This window comes from Centruroides sculpturatus, unplaced genomic scaffold (genome assembly GCF_000671375.1).
Source record: "Centruroides sculpturatus isolate CEXI.00-Female unplaced genomic scaffold, Cexi_2.0 scaffold16, whole genome shotgun sequence".
NCBI lineage: Eukaryota > Metazoa > Arthropoda > Arachnida > Scorpiones > Buthidae > Centruroides > Centruroides sculpturatus.
In genome coordinates this window covers 168741-188982 of record NW_019384548.1, presented here as the reverse complement: position 1 = coordinate 188982, position 20242 = coordinate 168741, and the positions used below count along the sequence as shown (strand labels likewise).

General features: G+C 30.0%; 1 protein-coding gene across 1 annotated transcript in view; it reads left to right on the top strand.

Moving 5' to 3' along the window:
• Positions 1 to 20242, top strand: part of LOC111623554 (neural-cadherin-like) — a 203514-nt gene that overhangs the window by 80056 nt on the left and 103216 nt on the right. The window contains exons 7-9 of the mRNA XM_023366169.1: positions 8321 to 8713; positions 8791 to 9029; positions 16378 to 16503. Coding sequence (XP_023221937.1) covers positions 8321 to 8713; positions 8791 to 9029; positions 16378 to 16503 — 758 coding nt within the window. The remainder of the gene's footprint in view (positions 1 to 8320; positions 8714 to 8790; positions 9030 to 16377; positions 16504 to 20242) is intronic.

Sequence of the window (20242 nt, the reverse complement as noted above, 5' to 3'; positions counted from 1 at the left end):
TCCCCTGAACTTTGAAACTCTCCCTTGTAATTCCAGCCTTTTATATTTCTGACAGAAACAATTCTTTTACGTTTTCTTCTGAAAATGCAGATTTATGCCGATATCTGCTATTAAAGATCTTTTGAAGAAGTGGGAGGATGTCAGAACAACGGTCTTAAAATGGCATTCAAACCAGGTTGAGGTTAATAGGCCTAGGGAGCTCTACAATTACAATGCTATTAATTACTTCTGAAAAATCATGAACAAGACAGAAAAGCAATTGACATTGGACAGATTCTTTAACCCCCACAAATGGAAAAAACAGGACTAATAAAAATGCAAGACCGTGTATATATGTATTTTTATTATTACATATGAATAAATGTAGTAAGATATATAAAAGTATATATTTTTTATTTTTTGGAGGGTCTCCAGAACGAATTAATCAAATTTCCATAGAAACCTATGGTAAATCGGTTAATGAACAATTTGGATAGCGAACAAAGTCTTGGAACGGATCATGTTCGTTAACTGATCACCCACTGTATTTAAGTTTGTTGTTGAGTATCATAGAAGTGTGATCAGATAAATTTAAATATTTTTCATCATAAATTATTTTATTCATAAAATTTGAAATTTTTTTTTTCAAGTTTAAATGATGATTCCTTTCTAGAAAGAAAACAATTTAGGCAATTAATTTAGACATTAATAGACATTAATGTTATTTTAATATCATTTTCTTTAAGACTCACTATAATATATTTCAAAACTTATTTTTGGAGTTTTCCAACATTTTATGATATTGAAATTAATATGACTTTATATCAGTTACCAGAGCCTTCTTTTTAAACTTTTTCACTTTTCCTCTCCTGACAAAATTTATTATCTAATCCTTTTATTTCCTGGAATTAAACTTTACAAAATACAGAAATTGTGTGAACAGGAATCACATGGTATCAAATATTTTATCCAATTTGACAAGAATTTTTTTTAAACAGAAAATTACTTTGTGCTTAGGCAGGTTTACATTTTATTTAGGTTCGTTCTATTTTGGACAGATTTTACTGTGTAATATATCAATAACCTAAATAAAATGTATATAATATATATATAGATATATGCATTATTGTTAATGTATTAATATAATGCATATATTATATAAGCTAGTTCTATGTGATTGCAATAAGTGACACAATGTCACTTATTGTAATCATCTAGGACTAGCCTGTGTTGATAGCAATATGAGTTATAACATTATTCAGTCAGTGAAAGTAATTAGACCATAATTAGTGGAAATTCTAGTTTTAGTTTTATAGAAATATACTAAAACAATTAAAAATGTTTAAAAATAAATTTTATGATTGACTTAAAAGTTTATTAATTATAAAAATTATTGAGTAGTTTGTCAACTCTTGTTTTCTGGCTATTTTTGGCAATATTTCATTAATAAAACAATTATATTGTTTCGAAAACACTATGAATATATGTGTATTGTATGCCACAACAAAGTTCTCACGAAGCTCTTGCATCTAAACATTTGTTTTAGGATCTAGATTATCTTTACATTGATTTTCTTAAATTTTTATGAGATAATTCTCCAGAGCCTTCTTCACTAATAATTTGGCATATTTTCTGAAGCCATTCTAGCAAACACTGAAATTTCTTTAAGTTTAAAAAAATAATTGCCAAAGTTTTTAATCTTTTGGAGTGTTCTCTCCTTCATCAGACACAACTGTCTGTGCCTACTGTATGTATGTATGTATGTATGTATATGTGTGTGTGTGTGTGTATGTATGTAAATAAATAAAACCATTCCTTTTTAAAACAATTTTCAATAGTCATCTCCCATGACATTGCCAAAAGACGTAGTGCATAAAACAGGAAAATTTTTTCAGCAATAAAAGTCATATCAGTTTATCTTTTACACTCATCTAGTTCTTTTAAAATTTCCTACATTTCACTTCTATAGTATGTCTTTAAGTTTGTTTGTTATGTTAAGTTACGGCAATGCAACAGGCCGCATTTCTTTATGTAGTGCTCAAGAAGCACTCTACACCAAACACTCTGAAACTCATTTCTAAATGCAGCACTACAGTGTAGCGAACCATTTCTAAACATTTGCTGAAAGAGGTTGCTGCAGCAAAGATAAAGCAACTTTTATGTCCTCTACACGTGTAAAGCAAAATGGACACTTGTGTGTATAATATGATGTTATGCTGTAAAAATAAAAAAGTTGAAGTGACTGTTGATAAAAATATTATGGAAAGATTAAGAAGGATTAAATTTTATAAAATGACTCTGAAAGTTATCTAAAGAATAAGAAAATACTATATTTTAAATATAATTATCTATCTCCTATCTCTTTACTTTGCTCATATTTTCGGAAAGAGATATGCTCAATTCTTTGTATCTCTTTGTTTTAATATTATAGTCCTTTAACTAAAGCTCTACATTCGAATGTAGCTAAAATTAAAGGATATATTACTGCATCCATGTTTAGCTTGAGAGTAAAGCGTTTNTATACTTATATATATTAATTAAGCAGCAAAACTTATTCAGATTGCCCCTTGTCATTCGCACGTGTGTGTGTGTGTATGTACAGAGTTGTCAAGGTAATTCAAAGCAAATACTGAGTAATCTTTTGAAAAGTCAAGTAGAATTAATAGACCTTGTTGCAAATTTTTATAAAATCCTATTTAAAGAAGAGAGTTTGTTACATTTTTACAAATCTCTGCCAGAAGAGAGTTTTAAATCTTAAGAAGTTTTGTAATGGGATATTTTCTACTTTTACTTTAATGCATTTTGTGAACAAACTTTTTGAAAATAAAATATATAAAACCAAAATATCAAACATTACTATGCAATGAGTATCTAAAAGAGATTGATATTGGGTGCCACCAGATTATCCCTAATTTTGATGATCATCATTCAAAAATGCAGTTGCAAATTTTATGTTGATTTATGTCTATTGTTATTCAGAAATAAAAAGTTCTTATTCTTGTTTTTTGTACTTGGCTCCAAGACTTGCCTTTTACAGTTCATGTGGCCACTTTCAGAAAAAGGTTGGTGATTCCTGATGAAAGCTGTTGCAAAAATTTTGATACTTATGTCTTTTGAATATTTGATAAGGAATTGATGTAATGAAATATTCAAAATATTGTCATAAAAAGTATTCTGTAATCACATACTGTGATCTTATCTGCTGATTTATTTTGATGGACATGTAACATATGTCAGGGAGTCTGTTCTGATTGGGGGATCTTTTCCATTGCGAAGGATGTCAAAGACTTTTTTCCCTATAAGATTGCAGCATACAATGCTTTAATTAAGAGGGCCTTTTTGCATTCATCTACTACACAAGCTCTTGCCGCGGAACTTTTACATATTCACCATCTTGCCTCTTCCCATGGGTTTCTGAGACTTGCGCATAAATTGATAGATCGCTTTCACTTCACACACTCGCAATGCACCATCACGACCGACCACCAGAACAACAATCCCCCTGACATGGTACAACAGGTCCCTAGCCCTCTCCACGAGGTACTGTACAACAGGTCCCTATCACGTACAATCTGTACCTAAAAACACTCTATACCGAGATCACCAAGAAAAGAGGTATACAGATCGCATACAGATGTCCTACCATCTTTGTCATCCTTCGCAAAGGAAAAGACCCCACCAACCAGAACAGACTCCCTGGTGTATATAGTATTCCTATTAAGGACAACAGGTTTGATAGGGACCTTGTTTACATCAGATCCACAAAACGCTCTGTAGAAGTCAGAATACAGGACATTATGGCGGCATTCCACCAGGTGAAACTTGTACACACTATGTCACACAATGAACACCTTAAGTGGTTTGAGACCATTCAAATTTACAAATCATCCCTCAATGACAACTGCATCAAATTTAAGGATGAGTTAGTTCTGTTGCCGGCCTGGCAGGCGTTGATGGACTCTGAACTTTAAGGTCACAGTATGTCAACTAGACGAACACACGTCTCATGTAACACCTAATTGTTTCTCGAATTTCCTTTAATGGTTCGCTCTGTCCCATCAGTAATTCAGTTTTGCACTTGAGGAAGAACTTGCAGCAGTTTGAAATGTTTGTGGTGATCTTTATCCTTTATTTTTATATNGGAAAAACTAGAAATTCACAAGGCGCAAATGCACACAAGCTGTATTAATCATAGGGATGCTGACGGATTATCGTCGGCATGGAAATCCTTCTACGATGAGTGACGTAATGTAAGCGGGAAGATTATATAAGATAATTTTTATTGGATGCATATAATTTATTTTATTTCTTTTATAATTCTTAAGATTATTTAAACTTGGTAAATGTTAACGTATTTACATATATTTATGTAATCGCTTTTTGAATTTCGTTTTACGTAATTTTCGAATTTCTTCGTTCGATTCACAAATGTTAACTGATGATGATCGCTTAAAGCGTTCGAAAGCGTTTTTAAATATTAAAAAACGATTTGCTGGATGTTTAAAGGTGTTGATTTTTATTTATTGTGTGGTTCCAGTAAGGAAAGTATTTTATTTGTTCTTTTAAAATTTCCTACATTTCACTTCTATAGTATGTCTAAGTTTGTTTGTTATGTTAAGTTACGGCAATGCAACAGGCCGCATTTCTTTATGTAGTGCTCAAGAAGCACTCTACACCAAACACTCTGAAACTCATTTCTAAATGCAGCACTACAGTGTAGCGAACCATTTCTAAACATTTGCTGAAAGAGGTTGCTGCAGCAAAGATAAAGCAACTTTTATGTCCTCTACACGTGTAAAGCAAAATGGACACTTGTGTGTATAATATGATGTTATGCTGTAAAAATAAAAAAGTTGAAGTGACTGTTGATAAAAATATTATGGAAAGATTAAGAAGGATTAAATTTTATAAAATGACTCTGAAAGTTATCTAAAGAATAAGAAAATACTATATTTTAAATATAATTATATATCTTCTATCTCTTTACTTTGTTCACATTTATGGAAAGATGAATGCTCAATTCTTTATATCTCTTTATTTAAATATTGAAGTTCTTTACTTTTGGCAGTTACAGCAAAAAGCATTACTTTTGGCTGTAACTGGAATTAAAGGATAGATTATGGCGTCCATGTTTTGCTCGAGTGGAAAGCGTTTCTACACTATGATGCAGTGATGTGTATCAATAGCTGCTCATGACGTCATTTTCACTACATTCTTGCTGCATAAAGAAACATGGCCACACTTAGGCAATCTGCCTGGGGGGATGCCTTCCAGGAGGTCATTTTAAGGGTAACTGGCCCCTATTCAGGTGTTAGACATGGAGAAAACCTGGAAAATTCCATGTGGCCAGCCTGTCCTGGTGAGGCATGAATCCACAACCAAACTTCCAGTGTTCATGGAACAGAACCATTTGGCTACTGATGGGGCCACCTTTAAGTTGGATATAATTCCTCAGTTCTATGGCTGAATGTATTTGTAGAAAAAATATTATTTTAATGTTCTTTAATGGCATATGGTATAGCATATTCATGTGCTATACAATTTTCTATCAACAAAACAGTTTTTTATTTCAAGTTTATATCACATTAAAACATCTAGAATTTTAGAATTTTTACTTTTTGCAATCATTAGAAGTCTATTTCTGGCTTTGCATATTAGCAGAGAAGAGAACTATATTTTTCTTCAGTGATTTAAATCCTTTAGCACTTTTATGATTAAACTTATAAGTACAATCAGATATTGCACAAAAATAAAGTGCTGTGTTGTCTGCATTTTAGATATTCTTTGGTGAATATTCAGCAATAATTCTGTCTTTATCCACAATTCAGTTGATAAAAAAATTGGGACTTTCTTCTCACCAAAGGTGCATTTGTGTTTAATGTTTCCATTGGTTGAGCCATCAATTAACTTCAATAAAATCTTTTTGATATTTTTAGCTAATTTTTTCACTTTACAATGAATTAGTAGCTCATTAACATGTGCATTTTTTCACTAACATTACCAAACAAAAGGTAATGAAATTCACTGTTTTTTTTAACCAGTTTGATTTCTCTTGCAAATTAGATTTATTTTTTAGCTGGTATTTTAATATTTAATCTGTTTTTCTAAATCTTGCACAAAACTGGCTGTGAAATAAATTGACCCATTTTTTTTTTTTGGCGACTTAAACTTGAAATTAACTACACTACGTTATCAATAAATAAATAAGCAATTACCTATAACCAGCATTAATTCGCTTATAAATAAACGTTTTCTTTCGTCTTTATCAGTCATCATCTGGTTTCTATGCTTTGGAATGTCTGTAAAAGAACACATCTTTAAAAAATTAAAAAATTGCTTGTCTTGAAGATGCACGCATGCTCAATGTAGCTCTTTAAAAAATGAGTCATCAAACTGGCTTCCTATTTTAAAAATTTGATGTTTATATAAATTATAAAGATAATCTTGATGACGATCTATTTTTACATCAAAATACGCCCTCCACGCAGCCGCCAGTGAGCCCATTTCTTTAAAATTGATGGCTGTTCCTCTCTTGAACGCTTTAAAAATCTCCAGCTGTTTGAGATATTTTAGGCTGGCCTGGTCCTCGCATCGTTGCAGTAATCGTGCATTATCAAAGTCCACCCTGATGTTGTTATCAATGGCGTAAGAAGCAATGCTGTAGTGGAAAGACCTTTTTGAATGGAGTATTTATGTTTCTTGATCCTTGTTTTAAGGCAACGTGTGGTAGCACCAATATATTTGTCATGACGGTTTGCCCTATGATCGTAAATATGGATAGAATATACACCAGGGATATTATTTCAATCCATTCGGTCCTTATAATTTCTTAAACAAGAGAGAACCATTGGAGATCTTCTGTATGCGATCCTATTACTTGTAAAGCAGGCTATTTATTTGTAGGTGTTGGTAAGGATCTTGCTGTAAGTAATATGCAAAAAGGACTTGTCTCCTGTAAATGCTGTTTCTGCTGGTTATTCCTGATATGCAACCAGATCATTAATTTTTCACTTTCACTACAGCATTGGCTTCTTATGCCATTGATATTTTAGGTTGGCCTGGTCCTCGCATCATTGTAGTAATCGTGCATTATCAATGGACTGGAATCGCTGGAAAAGAGTTAGGTACATTGTTGTTTAAAAAGAATCCCTACTCAAAAAACGAATGTGGTACTCTTGACACCAAAGTCCATCCTGATGTCATCATCAGGGTGGACTTTGATAATGCATGATTACTACAACGATGCGAGGACCAGGCCAGCTTAAAATATCTCAAACAGCCGGAGATATTTAAAGCATTCAAGAGAGGAACAGCCATCAATTTTAAAGAAATGGACTCACTGGTGGCTGCGTGGAGGGCGTATTTTGATGTAAAAATAGATCGTCATCAAGTTTATCTTTATAATTTATATAAACATCAAATTTTTTAAATAGGAAGCCAGTTTGAAGACTCATTTTTTTTTTAAAGAGCTACATTGAGCATGTGTGCATCTTCAAGACGTGCAATTTTTGAATTTTTGGAAGATGTGTTCTTTTACAAACATTCCAAAGCATAGAAACTGAATGATGACCGTTAAAGACAAAAGAAAACTTTTGTTTATATGATAATTAATGCTGGTTATAGGTAATTGCTTATTTATTTATTTATTGAATTCTACACCAGTAATATCATGAGGATTATACTATGTTATCTTTAAAGGAAAAAAAAATCTTTGCTTATCTTATTTGTTTCTTTCCATTATACTAAGAGGTACAATACAGTTCTGTACTTTAAACAGTAATGAATATCAGAGTTTTCTACTACGACAACAAACAGCTAGGCTATAAATGAAATATAATTGCCAGAAATCAAAATTTAAACTACAGTACTGTGTACAATACTTAGTGCAAGATTAAACTGAATGCTTATTTGTTAAGAGTAAACATTTTGTATGTTTGAATGATTTAATTTAGATTGATTAACTGTTGTGCTAACATTTTTATTAGAACAACATGGTTTATAACTTATGTCTTGTCAGTTGGCTGTTATTAATTGGCTAAGAAAGTTTAAACTTATAATCATTATTATGTTTATAACAAGTGAATTTCTGATTACAAAAAGCAGAAATGAAGAAATTACATAATGCTATTTAATTTATGTTTTGGAACATTTTGATTGTGATATTAGATGATTGATAACAATATCTGAAATTACAATAAGCAGTATCTACTGTATAAACAAATACTTGTGTAATTGTGCATTAAACATTTTACTAAATGTAATGAATTTAGTGTAATATTGTTGATAATTTACTGTATTAAATATTAAATTGTTTTTTTAAATGTTGTTTATTACATTTCAGTTTCTGCTGCTGACATGGATCAAGGGAAAAATTCTGAAATTGAATATTCTATAGATAAAGATGAATTTACAATTGATAATAAAGGCATTATTCGTTCCAATAAGAGACTTGATGCAGATATTATGAATACATATGTTTTAACAGTCAGAGCTACAGATCAAGGAGATCCTCCTTTAACTGGAACAGCAACAGTACGAGTTTATACAGAAAACAAAAATGATGAACCACCAAAATTTAGCCAAGATGTATATACACCCAACGTAGATGAAAATGCTGGTCCTAATACATTAGTTACAACAGTGGTTGCAAGTGATATTGATGGTGATAGTATTATTTTTGGTTTTGTTGGAGGAGGAACAATTTCTGGAATGTTTCAAATAGAAGAAAGAACTGGTAAATTGTTGGAAAAAATTTTATATTAAGTATTTTCTAACCTTTCTTAAAATTAATTCAATAAAATTGTTTAATAGGAGTGATTAGACTCATAAATGGGCAAATACAATTAGATAGAGATAAATATGAGCTGAATGTGACAGCTAGAGATGATGGATCATGTTGTAAAGGAGGAGGTTTGACAACTCACACAAGTACTGCCTTAGTTGTTGTATTTATTACTGATGTTAATGACAACAAACCTGATTTTGAGCAATGTGCTACTTATGCGCCAAAGGTTGAAGAAGGAGCTCCAAGTGGAACATTTGTCATCAAAGTAAGGACTTTTATTTAGATATTAACAAATTTGGTGATTAACAAATTTTAGTTTTTTCATGCTTTTTTTTTCAGTCTTAAATTTTGTGCTTAATTGCTCCATTATATATAAAACATATCCTGTTCATTTATAAAAACAAAATACATTTTAGATATTTAAAAGTTGTGGAAAATAATTTTATTTTTTATATATATACTGTATATAAAGGATGCTAATTTATCTTTTAAAAGAAACAAAAAAGAACACATTATACTGGATGACATATAAATCACTATAAATCTATTCACCAGTGTTGGTAACACATACATGTTTCAAATTGTGTTCATCAATGAAACAGTGAGATTCACCCAAAGCAGGACTCTGGGATAGCATGAAAATGTTTGTGCAATTTGTGTGTTAACAATATCAATCAATAAATTTATAGTGTGATTTATACTTTTTTAATATTTATCTTGTTTAGATTTATCTTGTAATTAGACAGTATATAGTATCTAGGAAACTCTTTTTTGATTTAATTTGGATAATGAAATTTTTTCCAGACTTCCTGATTTGTCTCATTTTTCCCATTTTTCCCATGTACAGTATATTATTAAATACAGTAGAGAATCGATTATCTGACTCCCGTTAACTTATGACTCCCGATTGGTTAACTGACCGTTCTAGTCAGCAAATTCAAATGTCCGCTAGTGATGTGGCACTACAATATTTGGCTATGTCTTGGCTACTTTAATAGTATTTTTACGTGTTTTAGCTGGCAACATGGCTCGACAATGAAAGGGAGCCAGTATTTAAACGAGGCTTAATTTTCTAATTTTTAACGATANATATATAATACACAAACAAACAAGGGGCAAGAACTTATACTGGAATAAATGTAAATAATGTAAATAATACCTTTAACCATCCAGCAATAAAAATGTTTAATATGACAAAAACATTTTCAACTGTTTTTTTTTAAAAGGCCATCTTTAATATTGGTTCAACTGAAGATGGCTGTTAAAAAAATGGTTGAAAACGTTTTTGTCATATTAAACATTTTTATTGCTGAATGGTTAAAGGTGTTATTTATATTAAACAAGGGACAATCAGAAAGTCCCAAATTTATCTATGGAAGACAAGATTCCACTGATGTAAACTGATAAGATGATTTAAAGTGGCAAAAATATTTTATTTTTTCACATGGTTCTCATTATGGTTGATTTGCCACAGTGTGGAATAAGTTTTTCCAACCATTATGCATAGAAGTCTAGGCCCTGTTGTTGTAGCCATGTTCTTGGAGTGCATTTGCCCTCATCATCACATACAAAGTGGCGACTCGCCATTTGCTCCTTTAAGGCAGGGAACAGATGAAAATTGCTAGGTACCAAATTTTGGCTGTAGGGTGGATGCTCCAAAATGGTCCCACTGGAAGCTATGCAGCAAGTTCTTTGTGCTCAGTGCAGTGTAAGATTGGTGTATTTGTAGAGGAGGATCACAAAGTATGTCATAAAATCAGGACACTTCTTCCTGATGGCTTCTTGCAATTTCTTCAGGGTTGTGCAGTATGTCTTACTGTTTGTGGTGCATCCATGTTCCAGAAACTCAACCAACAACACATTTGATGCATCCCAGAAGATAGTTGCCAGCACTTTGCCAGCAGAAGGCATCATAGTGAACTGGGAGGTTTCCATTTGATCATTGCTCTTTTACTGCTTTGAGTAAAATAATGAACCCAAGTTATGTCACTGGTAGCAATGTGATTCAAATGGTTTGAACCTTCTACCACATATGTCTGCAGTACAGTTAAAGATACCTCTTGCTTTTCTTTATTGTGTTCTGTTAAACACAGGGTACCCATTGTATACAGACCTTTTTGTAAGACAAAAACTATCTGCAATTTGTTGCACAGTGCCTTAGCTCAATTCAAGAATAAATTCAATATGTTGCAAAGTTATGAGTTTATCTTCTTGAATGAGTTCATCTACAGATGCACAGTTGATATCAGTTGATAGCAAACCAGATCATAGTGACCTAGTTTAGCAGTGTTTATGCTTTTCCTGATATTTCTAAACACCCAATACCATATTTCCATACTTATTGTTTTGACATCACATTGTCTCCATACTTTTGTATAAGCTGTTGATGAATATTGGCTGCTGATTGTCCTTATGCCTGAAGAAAGCAAATGACTGTGTGAACTTTGTGGGAACATTCTCTAAACAGACTGAACTTGAACTGCCACTGCACATCCTCATAACTGAAACATCATGTTACCCATCATTCCATTTAACAACTGGTTACCTTAGGAATAACAAGTGTCAATAGTACTTACAGTAGTGTGTATGTATATATATATATATATATACACACTACTGTATATATACTGTATTAATATATATATATTAATTAAGCAGCAAAACTTATTCAGATTGCCCCTTGTCATTCGCACGTGTGTGTGTATATGTACAGAGTTGTCAAGGTAATTCAAAGCAAATACTGAGTAATCTTTTGAAAAGTCAAGTAGAATTAATAGACCTTGTTGCAAATTTTTATAAAATCCTATTTAAAGAAGAGAGTTTGTTACATTTTTACAAATCTCTGCCAGAAGAGAGTTTTAAATCTTAAGAAGTTTTGTAATGGGATATTTTCTACTTTTACTTTAATGCATTTTGTGAACAAACTTTTTGAAAATAAAATATATAAAACCAAAATATCAAACATTACTATGCAATGAGTATCTAAAAGAGATTGATATTGGGTGCCACCAGATTATCCCTAATTTTGATGATCATCATTCAAAAATGCAGTTGCAAATTTTATGTTGATTTATGTCTATTGTTATTCAGAAATAAAAAGTTCTTATTCTTGTTTTTTGTACTTGGCTCCAAGACTTGCCTTTTACAGTTCATGTGGCCACTTTCAGAAAAAGGTTGGTGATTCCTGATGAAAGCTGTTGCAAAAATTTTGATACTTATGTCTTTTGAATATTTGATAAGGAATTGATGTAATGAAATATTCAAAATATTGTCATAAAAAGTATTCTGTAATCACATACTGTGATCTTATCTGCTGATTTATTTTGATAGACATGTAACATATCTTGATTTATAATAAGTCTGAGTTTTTCCAAGTACATATTGTTTTGCTCTGAATAAAAAAACTTAAAATTTTATTTTTTCATATTTGTATTCATATTTTTTATTTAAATAACTTCATTTTTTTTTAATGAAAAGTTTTTTCCAGAACTGAACAATTACTTGCAATTATAATTTAGCACTGCCTCATAAATGCACAAAACAAATTTTAAACATTAACTCATTAATATCTGATTATTTCATTCTTAATTAACATATTCATATTTTTATTTCATTTAATTCTTAAACCATTTTCTATTTTATTAAAATAATCTCTCTGAAATTATCTATCTGAAACTGTATTTTATTAAAATACAGTTTCAGATTAAATAAAATAATAAATAATTATTATTTTATTAAATTTACAGAAATAGTAATTTTTCAAGATCAATAGAATTCTAATATACAGTGGGTGATTGGTTAACGAACAGATCAGTTAATGAACAAATCGGATAACGAACACTTTCGCGAAAGATTTTGATGATCGGACAACGAATACATGTTCGGATAATGAACACTTCACTGAACAAACACAAGAAGCGACACAAGAAGCGATGCAAGAAGCGATGTAAAATAATGAATACCGATTAGTCTTCCTTTATCTTAAGGCAACAATTCAAAACTTTTCGGAGCGCGGGAGATGTCAACATCAACGTTGTACCCAGTATTATACTAATCGGATAGTATTCCCCCGAACTTTGCAACTCTCCCTTGTAATTCCAGCCTTTTATATTTTAGACAGAAACAGTTCTTTTATATTTTTATATTTCTGACAGAAACAATTATTTTATGTATTATTCTGAAAATGCGGATTTATGTCAATATCTGCTATTAAAGATCTTTTGAAGAAGTGGGAGGATGTCAGAACAACGGTCTTAAAATGGCATTCAAACCAGGTTGAGGTTAATAGGCCTAGGGAGCTCTACAATTACAATGCTATTAATTACTTCTGAAAAATCATGAACAAGACAGAAAAGCAATTGACATTGGACAGATTCTTTAACCCCCACAAATGGAAAAACAGGACTAATAAAAATGCAAGACCGTGTATATATGTATTTTTATTATTACATATGAATAAATGTAGTAAGATATATAAAAGTATATATTTTTTATTTTTTGGAGGGTCTCCAGAACGAATTAATCAAATTTCCATAGAAACCTATGGTAAATCGGTTAATGAACAATTTGGATAGCGAACAAAGTCTTGGAACGGATCATGTTCGTTAACTGATCACCCACTGTATTTAAGTTTGTTGTTGAGTATCATAGAAGTGTGATCAGATAAATTTAAATATTTTTCATCATAAATTATTTTATTCATAAAATTTGAAATTTTTTTTTTCAAGTTTAAATGATGATTCCTTTCTAGAAAGAAAACAATTTAGGCAATTAATTTAGACATTAATAGACATTAATGTTATTTTAATATCATTTTCTTTAAGACTCACTATAATATATTTCAAAANAATTTCAAATGTCCGCTAGTGATGTGGCGCTACAATATTTGGCTATGTCTTGGCTACTTTAATATTATTTTTACGTGTTTTAGCTGGCAACACTCATTCGACCATGAAAGGGAGCCAGTATTTAAATGAGGCTTAATTTTCTAATTTTTAACGATACAATAGTGACAATTATTATTTTAAAAAAATTTTTGTTAGGCTTAACATCGATGAAAATTCAACGCGAAGTAGGTTAATAGCGATATACTAATTACATGAGATATACTAATATACTAAAATTTAGCCAAGATGTATTTTTTACTATACTAATAATGTATTTTTTCATATTTTTCGGTTATCCATTTTTTAAGTTATCCGACCAACCAGTCCCCAATTGAGTTGGATAATCGATACTCTACTGTATTTAGTTTTCAAAAATGATCTTTTCAGAGATAATCCATAAAATGAAATTATTTTTAGTAGTACATCCATAGTTAGTACTAGTTAACTGGTTTTATGTATAAACAAATATGCTTAAGAATATGATTAAAAATTGCAGCCCAGCATTGTGATGATGTCACAATAAATAATTGCTTTAGGTTCTTGTGCTGTTTTAAACGTAAAAAAAATTTTAAATAAAATCAGAAAATATAACACTATTTTCTAATTTTAATGTAACTTGTAATCTAAATGTTCCAGCTGTTGAAGTTTTCACTAGATAAGCTAAATGGAACCATATATTATAAAACACTATTTTGAATATATAAATATCTGAACAGCAATTAAGTTCTAGCCAAATGTGAAAAATCAAACTTCTAGATTTTTAGATCATTTTTATGCTGATTTACAGAAATATTCATATAAGCAACAACTCCACAAACCCTATATTTTTATTAAAGCCAGATTGCCAAATTATTTCGATATAATAAAACTAAGTTAATAATTATATATGAAGTAATTTGTCTAGAGGTAGGCAGTTAAGCTACCATCTCATAATAATTTTAATAATTACAATAAATTATTGTTAATTTAGAATTTCTAGAAGAAAATACTTGGCCTGGAGCAAGACACGAAATCACATCTTCTGCTAATATTCATATACAGTTGCTTCCTGTTTAATAACTATTTGAAGAATGGTTATTTATTTTAACAAGTACCATCTTAAGGTTTTAAATTGAAAAATAATTTATTTATAGATGATTATAAATACTTCTGTTGATGAATAGAATATTATAATATAGTGTAGTAATGACAGATTACAAACTTAGTGTCTTTTTGAGGGTAATCTAGTTAACTTGAGTGCTAAATTTATATACTATGTTAGTCCTAAATAATTTTTAAATTGTATTTTCTATTAGATGCTTGCTATATTCTAGAATGTAATTCTGGATTTGATTTTAATTGCAATTTGAAGATGGCTGATGAAAGCAGCTGAAAACATTTGTTCTGTTATTATTAACATAATAATCTCTAGCAATGTTTTGATTTTATACAATAATTTTAACAATGATCCTTGAAAATTATTTTTTGATTTTGTTAAACTTATTGTGACCATTAATAAATTTATATTTCTTCATATGCAATAAAACAAACCATAACTATATATATATTATTTTTCTTGTAACAATAACTTTAACATTTTATTAATAAAGTATTGGTTATATTTGGTATATACATAGTTGTTTATATATACTTAATTAAATTATATAAGGAACATATTACAGTCGACCCTCCCCATAACACTGTTGATTTTTCCTTTTTATATGAATTCCATGCTGTACGAGTCACTTAGATTTTACAACATGGAATTCATATAAAACGGGATTATCAACAGTGTTATAGGGGGTCGACTGTATATTGTTTTATTTATTATAATTTATAGAAAGAAGTAGTATAATAACTTTTTATCAATTGCAAAAATTGTTTCTGAAAATTTAGTTTAAGTATGTAGGAAAAATCCCCAACATAAGAGTTTCTATTTCTTATGGGAAAAAGGATTGGAGCACTTGACTTAACATATCTATTTCATCTAAGACTTGATTCTTTAGCAATTACTAATAATCAATTCTGACTTTTGTAAATAAATAAATAGATTAGGGATAATAAAATCTCTAAGTTTTGTTGATACAAAATCAATATGCAGCTTCATGAACTCATTCAATCTGACAGTAAATAACAAATAGAAGCAATCAAACATTGGTTATTTTTATTTAAAAACAATATATTATTTTTTACAAATGCTTTAGCTTATGAACCTAAAATTAAAAAAATATTAAAAACTGGACATAAAAGGTAATTCTGCAACTGGCATTTATTTATTTATTTATTTAAAGTAGCCACAGTTCTGCTTTAGTCATTTAGTGTCATATTGATATGAAATATCATATTGATATTGATATGAAAGCCTTCTATATGCTTTTACTAATTAAATTACACAATCCATAAATTAGTTCAGCATCATCTGCCATTTATACATTCTCAAATACCCAGCTTTATTGATAATTGCCATTACTTGATTTAGCCAAATGTTGTGACAAAATTGTCATATTTGGCAGATTTGCTTATTTTAATTGGAGGGATAATGCTTTATACAAAAAAGCATTATTCTTTTTAGGTTTAGTGATAATTTTATATTTTACAAAAAAAAAAACTGACAAATATATCAAAATCTGATCTGTGATGATAACGAATTGGTATATAAAAATTTAGTTGCATGAGTCTGTGATTGCAAAGGAATTGTATTTCTTCTAATCTCAACTTTATTAAAAATTCTTTTATTTACAATTTTAGGTAAAAGCAATGGATCAAGATAAAGGTCATAATGGACAAGTTCGCTATTCAATAGTGCAACAACCAAATCAAAGAGGAACAAAATTTATAGTTGATGAAATATCTGGAGAAATTCGAACAAACAAAGTGAGTATTAAATGTATTTTCCATATTTTATTTTTATATTATGTATTATTATAGGAAAGAAACTAATTTAATTATTAAGTTTTTAAGATATAAACAAATAAATTTAAAAACATTTAAATTACAATAATAAAGGCAATAAAAATTTTCAGATATTTAATTTTGGTAAAATTAATTATTTAAAGTTTTAAAGAATTTTGATGAATTAATTTCATTTTTAACAATATTTTAATGTTGAAGTAGCTCTGAATAACATGTAGTCTATTGAAACTATCTCTCTCCTTCTCAGCAATATTAATTATATTTGCAGAGTTTTTTCTCTTTATTCAAATGTTTTCAGCCTATTTGGATAGGCCATCCTCAGGTTTTCATTTATCGTTCCATTTTGGAACCATTTGTTCGAATTTTTTTTTTTCATTTGAAATGTGTTAACAACTTTTTGTATATTACATAAATAAACAAAATAAATAAAAATAAATAAATAAAATATGTCACTAAACATGCTACATATTAGCAAAAATTAAATAACAAATTTTACATGCGTCTAAAATATAATAACTTCTTATAACCTCCAGTTCCTATTTTATGGATTATTGAAACCCATACATTTTTCTATTTTGTATTTCCATGCTGTTTATAATGTATTTGCATCCTTTGCATTTAAATAAAATATGTCACTAAACATGCTACATATTAGCAAAAATTAAATAACAAATTTTACATGCGTCTAAAATATAATAACTTCTTATAACCTCCAGTTCCTATTTTATGGATTATTGAAACCCATACATTTTTCTACTTTGTATTTCCATGCTGTTGGTAATGTATTTGCATCCTTTGCATTTAAACAGCAGTTCCTTATTTTACTTTTGTATATCTCTATTTTTTCCATTTCCATGATGGTGAGTGCACCATTCTTATGATCTTCACTTCATCCCATTTCACTATTGCTCCGTCCAACTGTGCCATGCTTGCCAATATCGTGCTATTGAGTCCTTTATTAACACTGTATTTGTGCTCTTATATACGCACTGCAAGGTTTCTTCTGGTCACCCCTACATATTCTTTATTGACTCCTATTTGTTGGTTTTCATACAGGATAGTGTACAACCCCACTTGCTCTTCCATTCTTATTTTGTTCTTATCGTTCCTTAATAATCTATATATGTTGGGTGTTCATTTGTAAATTATATTTGTGCTTTTGTATTTTCCTAGCCCGTCCACTAATTTTCTTTTTTGTTCATTGTATATGAACTTGTTGAATGCAGTTGTGTTGTTATGTGTTGTAATTGTAGTTTTTTGTTTACCATAACTTCTGATAAGGCTTCTGATTGTGGATGTTTTGTATCCTAAACTCCTTGCTACCTTTTGTATTCTATCCATTTCCTTCTTACGGTCTTGCACATTGGTGCAGTACAAGAAGACCCTCTTGATAAGTGCCTTAAATGCAGACAGTTTATATCTATACGGATTCTTCGACCATGAAGGTATGTATAACAGAGCATGTGAAGGTTTTAAATATACTGCTGTTCGTATATTTCCTAGTTTAAATTCCATGTCAATGTCCAAAAAATGGAGTCTTTTTTGGCTTTTTTGTTCCAATTTTGGTTTCAAACCATGACCATTGTTGTTGATTGCAGTTAAGAAATCATTAATACATTTTTGTTGTCTTTCCAAATTATCAATACATCATCCACGTAGCATTTGTATAATATAATGCTTTTGGAGAAATCTTTTAGTTCATTATATAAGAATATTTAAAGATATTCAATAAATACATAATACAGTAGAGTCTCAAACTCGGCACGCGATAACCCGGCAGTCCGGATAACTCGGCCACACCCTGGCAGGGCAAAAAAATCCTTAGTTAATTAATTTTCATTATAGACAGCTTTATGCCTCATAAAGTGTTTTTCTGAGGTCTGTCTTATCAGATAAATTACTGTATACAGTGTATTCATTAATTTTCATTTTCATATAGTAAAGGCTCTATGCCTTCATAAAGGACGTACTTTTCCTTTGTTTAAGGGTATTTGAGCAGTTTATTCTCTGTTGTATTCTCAAGTAAACAATACATAAAAGTACAGTACAGTATTTTCTGAGGAAACACTCATACTTATTTTTTTAACCCCATTTCCGATAATCCGGCATTTTCACAAACTCGGCCACCCTTCGGTCCACATTAGGCCGAGTTTTTGAGACTCTACTGTATTGCGTAATTTTATGTTGTTGCAAAAGTTGGATACTAATTAATATGTACATTAGTTTCTTGATTTACTTTTGATTGATTGATCAGATTGTCTGGTTTGATTGTAACCAGGTTTGGATCCTGAATTACTTTATTTGATCTACTTTTATACATTTTGGGCATAAATTGATGCAATCTGCCCAGCCTATCCCAACTATAACATTTGCTCTAATTTTATAATCTTCTGAAATAAAAATAAAAAAATTAAAATTATTCTACTGGGGGATACGAAAAATTTTATATATTACATTTTTATATTTATTTATTCTTGTTGAATTAAAATAATAAAAAATTATTTTTAATTTAACAAAAAAAGAATGATAAAAATGATTAAATATTTATGTAAATATATATGTAATTATAAAAATTATTTGTTATTTTAAAATTCAGACCCCTTTTTTCCTTAAACTTTTATGTTTAAATATTTTGTTTTGTGTTTGATTGTCTGATGAAACTAAACTTGTTGACAAGTACGTTCAATAAAACAAGAAAAGTTTATTTTGCTGTTTCATTTTCATTTTTATTTTTTTGACATTAAAATTATTTAACATTAAACCATTGTGTTTACAGCAGTTTTACCAGCAATAGAAATATAAATGAAAGTTTTTATATTTTAGAATATTTTAATTTCATTTTATCAGTCATAAGTTTTATTTAATTTTATATACAACATAAAGAATAATTTCAGTGCATTAATATAAAAATTTTGCAGGAGTTTCTTTATTTATTCAATTGAAAATCTTTGTAAACTATTATTATGTTATGTACACACCTGTCCAAAACTTAAGGACTGACAACATTTGTTCATGAATAGAATGAACTGTAGATGAATACAAACAAATATGGCAAGAACTGTATTACTTGTGTATTATTGTGTTAGATGTCAACTTGTAGGATTTGCAAATCAAAGCAATAAAAGTAAGTCTTTGGTGAAAAAGATATACCGTACCTTCCGGCATATAAGACGAGTGGGCATATAAGAATGACCCCCGACTTTTACAGTTAAAATATAGAGTTTGGGATATACTTGTGTGAGAATCGGGGTTTAAGCATCAAAGCTTGAACCGTTTTCCGACAACGGGGCGGTGAGTCCCGCTCACAGGGTCAGTGGATGGCAATTTAGGAGGGCGAAAATCGAGTGGGAGGTCGCGGATAAGTCGATAAGGTGTTGACAGAGTACGAGTAAACACGCATGATTAAGATATAATATAAATTTAATTAGTATATACCATATAAAAGGGTTACAAATACTAAGAATAATAATAATGTCAAAATCAAACCGATATTACAATAGTAGGTTAGTCGGATTATATCTTGGGTATTTCGACTGAGGATAGTCTCTGATCCTCTTTAATATTCTTTTCGCGGAATTAGCCCTAGTCCACCTGAGAGGAAAGAGAGAGTTCTACTTACTAAGTTGTAGTTCGTAGGATCTAACTGTGTCGTCCGTCTTTAGCGGTCAGCGATGAGGATCGTTAATCCGTTAGTTCCTTC